Source organism: Oratosquilla oratoria, chromosome 5, assembly GCF_046742065.1.
Source record: "Oratosquilla oratoria isolate Oo_2021 chromosome 5, ASM4674206v1, whole genome shotgun sequence".
NCBI classification, from domain to species: Eukaryota; Metazoa; Arthropoda; class Malacostraca; order Stomatopoda; family Squillidae; genus Oratosquilla; species Oratosquilla oratoria.
Window position 1 is genome coordinate 65,315,684 of NC_134781.1, and position 11,319 is coordinate 65,327,002.

The 11,319-nt window shown below is 41.3% G+C and overlaps 1 protein-coding gene across 1 annotated transcript in view; it reads left to right on the top strand.

The window, feature by feature from the left end:
* Positions 1 to 7,580, top strand: part of LOC143025516 (uncharacterized) — a 728,273-nt gene extending 720,693 nt beyond the window's left edge. The window contains exons 7-8 of the mRNA XM_076185299.1: positions 822 to 968; positions 5,564 to 7,580. Coding sequence (XP_076041414.1) covers positions 822 to 968; positions 5,564 to 7,455 — 2,039 coding nt within the window. The 3' untranslated portion in view covers positions 7,456 to 7,580. The remainder of the gene's footprint in view (positions 1 to 821; positions 969 to 5,563) is intronic.
* The last annotated feature ends 3,739 nt before the right edge of the window (positions 7,581 to 11,319 follow it).

The window sequence follows — 11,319 nt, forward strand, 5'->3', positions numbered from 1 at the left end:
TATATATGATATATATATATATATGTGTGTGTGTGTGTGTGTGTGTGTGTGTATGTGATGTATATATATATAAATATATATATATATATATATATACATATATATATATATATACATATATATACATATATATGTATATATATATATATATATATGACATATATATATATAAATATATATGTATGTATGTATATATTTATGTATATGTATAGTAGAAATAAATTTTAAACTCTTTTACCATCTGACCCTGCTACTCACAATTGGATGATGATTAAAAATAGATTATCTGTTTTAACTTGTCCAGTAGCTGGAAGTGTGTGATGTAAACAAGCAGACGAAAACAGAAACAAAGCAGGCATAAATTGCGCAACACTAACGTAGCGATGACAGTTACGGTTTTGAATGACGTCACCTCGGCGTCTTAAAGAAATGAGTAAATCCAAGGGAGTTAAATGTTCTAATACATTGGTAAAATGACCTGGGGTCAACTTGGTCCTAGGCTCAACTGGACCACATGTTAGCATCCCTGTCTCCCCACGTCCCCTCTGTACACTTATATAAGCCCACTAACCCATTTGTATAACGACGCTGAGGAGGATCACAGTCAGTTATCGTAATATACCTACATTCGTACAACATTCTTTTCTCTGACAGTGAGTTCCACTATTCAAATGAATAAATTTTCCAATCTCGAGTATGGCATCGCCAAACTCAATTTTTTTTTTTTTTTTTTTTTTGGCGGATTAGCCAAGGTCGGCATTCGCTAAATTTTAATTCCTCCAAATTCTGCAGTTATATCTAAAACTTATTTTCTCTTGCAGAGTTGCGCACGTGGACGAGTATTAAAACGCGGCCGAACCCAGGCTATCTCCATTCACACGTGGCTTGCAAGCTCAAGGCTTCCATGGTCGTCTTCGGGGGCGAGAGGCAAGGCGAAGTCCTCAACGAACTTTGGCGATTTCATTTTGGTAAGTCGGCATCCCAGTATGAGTATGTTCGTATGTATATGTGTGTGTATGTATATCATCAATTATATTATCAAAGGGGAGCATACGCAGGGGTTGGAGAATTATATCAGCCACACCTGTACACTTCATTGTACTCCCCGTCTCATACAGCAGATCAGTAATCCTCACAGGAATCCCAAGGATCCGCAGAAGATCCAAGAGCATTTCATAATGCACTCTGTTGAAATTTCTCTCCTGGTCTATCTCATTCTAGGTCTTTCTCTAGGGCAGAGGTGGGCAACTTTTTTTTATTATGGGTGCCAAAATTACTCAAATCCTTGATGCAAAGTTTTCGAGCGTACCAAGAGAATAAAATTATAGGCCCTCATACTAGTATGGGGCACGTCCCTTCACTCTCAAGGGCCCCAATCCACCGCCCAACGGACCATGCACTAATGGTCATACAAAAAAACGTTGCGGGTTTATTAGTTATTTTTTCTTTAGGTGAGCTCTGGGTTTTGCACGCGTGCCAAAGGTTGCCCACCCCTGCTCAAGAGCTTATTTCATTTACCTCTGTTTCCCACACTCTCGTTGCTAATATTTCCTCATTCATTCTTTCCATAAGTTCAAACCACCTCAATAATCTTTGCTCAATTCTACTTTGCATTTTTGGCGTTAAAATCAAATTTCCAAAAGTGTTTCCAAACACATATCTGCACTATCTGCATTCTTTATCTTTTACTCTCCCCCATGGTCTTTGAAACGTCTGCAAGCATGTATGTGTAGCTTATCGTGCCTTCATCATGTCATTTCCGTATATCAAAAACATTCCAGGTCCTAGAACCGACACTTGTGGGACTTCGCTATTCACAGCCCTCCATCTCAACATCGTATCCTTCACTGTTGTTCTCATGCGCTGGTCTTTCAGGAAATCCTTCAGCCATTTAAGGAGGCCAATTCTAAGTCCTCCATTATACTCCAAATTTCGCAAAAGTTAATTGAGAGCTATATTATCAAATGCCTTCTTTAGCTCTACACAGTCCACTCAAACGTATCTTTCTAAATGTTCTCTTCGGAATAATTAACTTATTTATATTTTACGATTATTTCACGCAATTTAGCCATCGTGCTTGTCAGGGACATTGGCCTGTGTGTGTGTGTGTGTGTGTGTGTGTGTGTGTGTGTGTGTGTGTGTGTGTGTGTGTGTGTGTGTGTGTGTGTGTATTTACCTAGTTGTATTTTACGGGAAGGGGAGCTATGTTCGTGGTGTCCCGTCTCCATATCTCGTTTTATCTAGACTGTTTTTAAATTCGTATATCGTTTCTGCACACACAACATTCTCATCTAACCTGTTCCAAACGTCTATTACCCTGTGGGGAAACCTGTTCTTTTTCAGGGCTCTTCTATAACTGTCTTTTTTTATTTTCTTTCCATGTCCTCTTGTATCTCTACTATCCCATTTTATTAGATCCTCTCTATCAATAATTTCCATGTCTTTCATGATTCTATAAATAGTTATCAAGTCTCCTCTCTCTCTTCTTTGCTCTAATGTCTGTAGCTCAAGTTTTGCCAGCCTCTCTTCATAAGATAGTTCTGAGAGCGTTGGTGCCAATTTCGTAATTGTTCTTTGTATTCTTTCAACTTTTGTTATACATTTTTTGTACTTGGTGACCACGTTGTCGCTGCATACTCCAATTTCGGTCTTAGCAAAGTGACTAGTATTTTCTTCACCATTTCTTCGTCCATGTATGTAAAGGCCACTTTGAACTTCTTAAGTTACAATTTTCTCAAAAAAATGTGTTTATATGTTTCTCAGGGGACATATTATTCATAATAATGACTCCTAGTTCCTTCTCTTTTTCCACTTTTTTAATTTCTTTCTCTCCCAATGTATATGATCCCACTATTCTTTTTTTGCTTCTTCCAGATTCCATTATACTACACTTCTTAATGTTGAATTCCATCTCCCACTTCCTTCTCCATTCCCATACCTTATTGAGATAGCTTTGCAGTGATTCCCAATCTTCTTCGGTGTTCACTTTTTTCAACATTTTTGCATAGTCTGCGAAGAAGCTCATATGACTTTTAATTCCTTCATCCATATCATTAATATATATAGCAAACATTATTGGGGCCAGAACTGTTCCTTGTGGAACTCCACTAATCACCTCATCCCAAATAGAAAGTTTGTCTCTTATCACCACTCTCATTTTTCTTTTATGCAAGAAGTCTTTCATCCACTTAAATAGTTTGACCTGTATTCCTCCTACAGGTCTAGGAAGGCACAATCAGCCCATCCATCTCTCCTGTATTATATCTGTTAGTCTTGAATAGAAATACATCAGGTTTGTGACACATGATGTTCCTTGTTTAAATCCAAACTGCCTCGGATTTAGTACATTGTTTTTTCCAAATGTTTTACCCATCTAATTTTGATCATTCTTTCACAAATTTTTGCTACCGTACTTGTAAGGGAGACTGGTCTATAGTTTGTAGGGTCTTCTTTGTTTCCCCCCTTATATATTGGTACTATATTTGCTCTTTTCCAATCTTCTGGAACTTTTCCTTCCTTCAATGAACTGCTTATTAGACTATGTATTTTGTCTGTTAGTTCGTCCCTGCATTCTCTCAAAATCCAGTTTGTCATTTCATCTGGACCATGCAATTTTCTGACATCGAGATTACTCAAGTGATTCATTATTTCATTCTTTGTTTCTTCTATTTCTTTCATAAGGGGGACTTTCTCCTCCCACTCGTCATCTCTCAGTTGTATATTCTCCCTCGCAAACACTGATTTAAAATGCTTGTTCATAATTTCTGCCATTTCTATTTCCTCTGTGTATTCTGTTCCTCCTTGTCGTAGTTTCGCTAATTCTTGTTTGTTTTTCAGTTTGTTGTTTACAAATTTATAGAATAGTTTTGGTTGATTTTTACATTTTTCTATGATATATGTAACATTTCTCACATTTATATCCTTCTTAGTCAGGAACATAACTCCACCCCCTTGTTTTACTTCTCTGTTTCTAATCCAATAATTATATGCACCATGTCCTACACTGTTGGGTGGTAATGGACCTTTCAATTTTGTCTCCACAATTCCCATTATGTCAGGTTCCTTTTCCATCAGGTAATCATTCAGTTCATTCAAGCCTGTTATTAATCCATCTATATTTGTGAAGGACACTTTTAATTTTCTGCTACCTCCATCCTGTTTTCTGTTTCCCTTCTGTTTTTCTCTCCTATGAACCATTTCCTCACTTTCATATCCACTACTCTCCAATAGAATTTCTCTTTGTCTGACTCTGTTCTGTTCTCGTTTTTTCCCTAGCTTCGATTCTTTTTGTTTTCTCATCCTCTTTTTTCCCTTTATTCATCTCTCTTTTTATACATACCTGTTTATACTGATCACTTTCTGCTAGTTTTCCTGTTTTTGCTAAGACATTCTCCTCTGTCGTTTGTGACCTGAATTTAACCTTAATTGGTCTGGTTTTGTCTACTTTGTATTTCCCAAGTCTATATATTTCTTCTATTTCTTTCTTTATTTCCTGTTCACCTTCTTGAAATATTCTTAGTACCCTGCTCACTCTTTCTTTTTCATCTCTTACTCTTGTAGTCCTATTTGGATTATGTTTCTCTTCCATTCCTAACATAATTATACATTTCTTTTTATCTGTTAAGTCTCTCACTATATTCTCCTTCTCAGCACTTTAATAACTGTGTCTTTAGTGTGTTCCTTAATCTGTTGTTTCACTATATCTCTAAATTCAGTTTTGTTATTTTCCTGAACCTTTTTCCAACCACTTACCTCTTTTTCTATGGACTCTTTATTTTCTTTATTATTATTCCTCATTCTCAACTTTTACTTCTTTTAACTGTCTTTTTCATTCTTCTATTTCTTTATTTAGGTTTTGGTTCTCCTTCTTTAGTTATTCCAATTTATCAACTCTTTGTGTAATCAGTGCAAGTCGACTGAACCCAACCTCCCACTGTTCTTTCATTTTTGCTAGTTTTTCCTCTAGACTTGCTAATCGGGAGAGGTTGTCATCTCCTCCCTCATTAAATCCATGGAAATAATTATCTTCACCTTCCATTTTTATTAATTTCTTCGGCTTCACCTCTGTCGGCTGCGCACCTTTTGTTGACATCTTTCTGACTTCCGGGGTCAGTTCGTCCCCTTCCTCATTTCTTTCCATTTTCCTCAATAATCCCTCCCCTTCTCTTTTTTCTTCACCTTCCCACTACGCCACGAGCTTTCTCCTTCCCTACTAATACAACACAGGTACTCCCTCGTCGTTGAATCCACGAAGATTTAGTTGTTGTTTTTTCCGGAGTCCAATCGTTGTCGTCTCTCTGCCGATCGTGTGCGTGTGTGTGTGTGTGTGTGTGTGTGTGTGTGTATGTGTGTGTGTATGTGTGTGTGTGTGTGTGCGCGCCTACATATGCTGTACATACACACGCAATGTATATCAATTTTCTAATCTTAATTCTGGTACATAAAATTAACCATAATGATAATTATTACAATTTCAGTATATGATTTTGTCAATCTTAATGATAATGTCGATATCAGTAATAGGCCCAAGTACTAACACATTATTTCCTTCTCTTCGCATCAGCCACTTCAACGTGGGAACGCCTTGTCCCATCAGGAATGAAACCACAGCCACGATCTCAATTCTGCGCTTTTGTGGCCCCGTCCCACCTCCTGAAGGGCGCCAGGATCGGGAGCCACCACTCGCACGGACCTTCATCGTACTCCTCAGGAACCTCCTGGCACAGTGGAGGAGGAGGAGGAGGAGGAGGAGGAGGAGGAGGAGGTTACGGTGGAGGCAGTTACGGCGGGAGCGGGAGCAGCGGTTACGGAAGCGGTGGAGGTTACGGCAGCGGTGGAGGACACTACACGTCTCACAACTCCTACAAAACCAGGAGAGTCTTCCCCGAAGAAAGCTTGGGTGGCGGCGGGGTTGTGGGAGCGGAGGTGATGGCCGCAGGTAGCGCTTACAACTCCTGCGCTTGCCATGACTGCGTCGAACTCCTGGAGGAGCCCGAGGAGGACATCGACCCCGTCCGCCTCCGCCACTTGATTCAGAGGAACTGCGCCAACGGGTCATCGACCAACAACCTCAAATTGTCCATCTCTAAAATCTCACAGCTGAATTTGTCGCACCTCGGGCGCTACTACAGCTACAGTATGCTCAGCAACGACAGCACCGAAAGCATCGTTGACGAGTCGCTAGTCAGTACGTGTGATAGTGTAGGAAGTAAAATAGTCAAGTCCCAAAGTATCTCTACATTTAACAAGGAGAAGGGCTCCAGCTGTGATGAGGTCAAGATTGGGATGCCGAGAGATATTGTGTCAGTGCCCAACTTTGGGGACATCAAAGACTGTGATGACGATGAGAACTCTAGATCGACTGGAGCTGGAGGGGGAGGAGGAGGAGGTGGAGGTAATGGTGGAGCAATGCCGGTGAACAGAGTGAAGGTAATCACAGTTGTCCCTGTCGAAGCGAGAGGGAGAAAGCACGGGGGAAGGGGAGGGGTTGTTGGAGGTGGGGGAGTGGACGGGGGCGAGGCGAACCTCGACGATGACCCCAGCGAGCTGGCGGCCGGGATCAAGGGCCGGCTGACCTTCAGTGCCACGGCAGACGAGAGCCTCCAGTCCGCCGACACCAGCATTAGCGAAAACCTCATGTCTTTCTCCTGCACGGCTTCCACCCTAAGCAGTGACACGAACCTCTACAACAGCTCGAACTACAACAGCGTCAACAGCTTCGCCAACCCGAACTACGTGGGCTTCGATCCCTCCAAGGATAACACGGGCCTCTTGAGTCAGGACTACTGGCGAGAGGGCGCCCTGGACTTGGAGAGCATACGACACAAAGAGTTCGCAGAGATGCTAAGAACGCCGCCGGACTCGGGCATTGGCTTGGGCGTCGAGCTCGAGAGAAGAACCCCCCTCGATGTGACCTGCACAGCCTTGGACGACCTTATCACCCTCGACAATCAGGCTGTCAGGTACACGAAAACTAGTCACGGTACAACGGCTGTGGATGATCTGGTCAATCTCTCTCCGGTACGTCAGCATCAAGAGTTCCCTGTCAGTTCTCCCGTGAGCAACGTCATTACGGTCGAACCCGCGCTAACGATGACCACAGACACACAAAGACCCGGAGGAACCTCCACGGGCACCAACAACAACACTGCGAGAGTCACCTTTAGTCCACAGATCGTGTCTGGAGAGAGTGGAGGGGCAGGGAATTCTGGAGCTAGTGGTGGTGGAAGCGGAAGTCACGGGAGAAGTCCAGGGCATTCTAGAAGTAGTAGTAGTGGCGGTGGAGGAGGTGGTGAGGGAGGTGGTGGAGGTCGCATGAATCCATTCCTTCGTCCAGAGAGTGGCTTCGATCAGCACGGGCCTGACGCAATGTATATTATTGGCGGCAAGGAGACTGGACAGCTCACTGTCTTTAGAAGACCGATATCTGTATGGAAATTAGATCTGCCATTCTAGTGTCCAATAGTTGGTGTAGTTTAGACAGTTTAGTACACAAGGCCTTTCTAGAATGCTTAAGTTGTTCTACTCTGTGTTTTGTGGAAGTCAGGACAAGAAGAGTCATTGTTAATCTGAAACACACACACACACACACACACACACACACACACACACACACACACACACACACACACACACACACACACACACACACACACACACACACACACACACACACATATATATATATATATATATATATATATATATATATATATATATATATATATATATATATATATACAGTACACACATACAGGCAGCATTGTGTGCTGCCAACTATTACTCAAATACACCAACTGCAAACACCATCATCATCATCATTACGGCCATTAACACCACCAACACGGACACCACTGCCATTTCTATCACCATGATAGACACGACCAACTCACTTCATATTGTTGCCCTGTGATCATCAAACCTCCCCTTCATTGATACTGATCACGTCTCAGAACTACCATCAGTGTCAATGAAATACTTCCAAGTCACGCAACACATTGCCCAGTTGTAAACTGTGCCCACAACAACCATGCTACCAACAACACAAAATAGCCCTCAGTACTTATTTACACATCATTAACACCACAGTATTATCACTATGACACCCATGCCACTACTACCCCGTCCCTATACAACAGAACCACCACTAAGCCACATTTAAACTCTCATTATAACTTATCAAATAATCTGGAATGGCTGTTTGAAAAAATTACATGCCATATAATGAAAAGACAATCGCTCACATGTTCCCCATGAAATGATGGGCAGGTAGATTAGGTAGATAGGCAAGACGAGAGAACATTACTTCGGCACAGACAACATAGAACAACAAAGGTAGAAATTGTCATGAAAGGAAGGCACTGACTTACGTGGATGTATCAATGAGTGCAAAGGATATGTATTATCTCCTTTAAGTTAGCCCCCACCACTTTTTTTTCATATCAGCATGCAGTTGTCTTTCCTGTCGTTGAGTATTCGTGACAAAACTATTTTTTCCTCAAATAGATTAGTTTATCTGGGGTTAAACGAAGGATGCCAGATTCAGAAACAGAGCAAGTGGGACCCCTGATATGTAGTCATGACACTACTTAAGATGATTCTACTTCTGAGATAGTTCCAGCCCATCTTTTCAAGAATTTGGGCAATTTTTTTTCCGAAACTCCTAATGTGTTAGTCATCTTCCTGTCCCAAAATTAACATACTTCGGGCGAGATGGACTGATTTTCTCCTCCGAGATAATAGTAGGCCTTCAAGAGTTAGATATTACCAAGTGCAAAATAACCAATGTCAGTCAATAGCTGGAAATTCTTCTGCATGTACACAAGTTGGAGATAAATCTACACTGTCAGACCACTTCTTGTTCTAGTACCGCCCAACATCTGTGGATTAGATCCTCACACTTGTATGAATCACTTAACTAGATCCGGATACACAAAACGCTCCCAACCACAAAATTTGCCATAAATTGTAGAATATCCGTCTTTTGAATATCGCCTCAGGGCTTAAGAACTGCAACCAAAGCTTATCTCAAGTTTCTGGCATGGGTATTTTGTAATGCAATTTTCCTGTATAACCACGTGTGCTCTGGCTGTAGTACTAAAGCAATGAAGAAAATGTTCTGGAGAGGGACATCCTGCAACCTAAGACAAAGCTTGCGATTGGGAAGTTTATGCATCTAGGCCCTGGTTTTCAAGTCCGGTCCTTAACCGGTGGTACACATGGATGCCAGCCTCATGCAGTGACACTCTTATCAGAGTGCACCTGAAGATCTCACACACACCATAGCATATAGTTCTCCAAGCGTGTCTGTTATAGAATTTGTTCCCTTAGAGATAATATTAAGCAGCATCACTGCTGGCCATCACATGGAACACCTCACTTCAATCATTTCATAGTACCTCATTACCTTCTACTGTTTCAAGACACTGAGTAAATTCTCTTTAGATTTGTAGAATATCTCTGATATATGGTCAGACATTGTCGTAACAGTCCTTTTCAGGTCGTCGGAACAAACTAGTCACTATTTTGACATCATATTTATCACAGATAAACCGGACAGAGCTTCAATTGAAGGGATAAGTGGGATTGGGTGTAGCCATATATTACACAGACAGTTCTCTTTATTATGAATAAATAGAACTATCTGTACTTCAGATACCTTTTTCGACCAGCCACACTTGTTTTACCAGTAAAAATCCAGTATACCCACCGACTACCTATACAAAATCTAAAGCTGTATCTATCGTGCTTGTCATGCACAAATCAAGCAGTCTGTTGCCCCTGGTTTCTTGAGTCTTCTGCAAGAGGGACCAGAGACAATAAATTTACCTATCTGCCATCCTTTACAGCCACACTTCCCGCCACAACCAGGTACGACTAGACCCACTTAAAACATCCACACTAGTCAACCTAACAGTGACATGATTTTTGTGATACACATCACAACCCCGTAATGCTAAATATTCACCAAGTCATCCGATTACTAACGACATATACACCAACTACAGTTGCTCCCACTTATAACTGATGAAGTGATAATAATACATATGACAAGTAATATCAGTGTATATAAGCTAGTACTTCTTTGTCACTGTTAATCTTTCAAAATATGATTAATCCTTTCACTACCGAAAGGGTTATACTTACAGCTGATGGTAGCCAAAATAAAAGAAGTTACCCTTGTATGGAAGGAGTTGATATTTAATGTAGCGTGATACCTGTGTGTAAACAAAATACACACGGTATAATGCACTAGAGTCTGGACCAGATATAAGCGCTGGCAAATGTACACAAGGGATCTGCCATGGTCAAGCCAGTGTGACTCCCGCCCAAACCCCGGTCATATTCAAATACATTATTCTTCAACTTTTACCTCCCAGCCACCAAGTACTCAAAAGTAACCCAAATATTGTGGCAATATCCATCCAGTCCTCAACTCCATCCAGTTACGTTATCCATATACCCAAATACCTTTTACGTCCACATAATCTGTCCATTACTTGCACAGTACCCATCAAACGAGGACACTGGTACCAGTTATAAAATATATAATAGTTCCACACAGATCACCTGATCTGAGCCCCTTCAAACCAAGGTCTTTTTTCGTATGGCCCTTACCAGTCCATGAATCAGCTCTTGATTAGTTACTATCTAACGTCGGCCAACACAAATCTGTAAAGAAAGTTTTGGGATTGAAGTTGTGAAATAGATCCATAGCAGATACCCAGTTGCCTAGTATTTCTGTAACTTGAGGCACTGCGGTCACAAAAACAGATCCCACCGTTAACAGTGAGTTATGTAACTTTGTATATCAGAAAGGGTTTATGATGCCACCACCTCCACCCAGTTTTCCACCCCTCCCTCTGCTGATGTCGCCAGCACCTTAATATCATCACCAATAGTCGTGTTTGTGCCAAGAACTTGCATATCTCCGTAGGTCCTAACATGCCTTAACCACCCATCTCTCCTTTCATCTCCTCCAGCCCAACTTTACCCAATTACAACAGTTTTTAGTCTTTTGATATGAATGACATCCATGTAACTTTGGGGGAATTTTTATGGGGAGTGGGTTTTTAAATCCATGGAAAAAATTAATGTCTTTCTCTTGGTAGTCTTGAGTGAATTTTGCCAAATCGAAATAAAATTCCAGGAAAGATTCAAACACTTCAAGTATGTCGACAAGCGTCAATTCTTCAATCACGAGAGGAAATTCTAAACACAAATTCCCATTCCATTTCTCCATGCCAACTTCCCAACCACGTCCACCTCCTCACGATACTGTCGACAAGTTTCAGGGAAGTGTCCCCACTCTCCACAAAT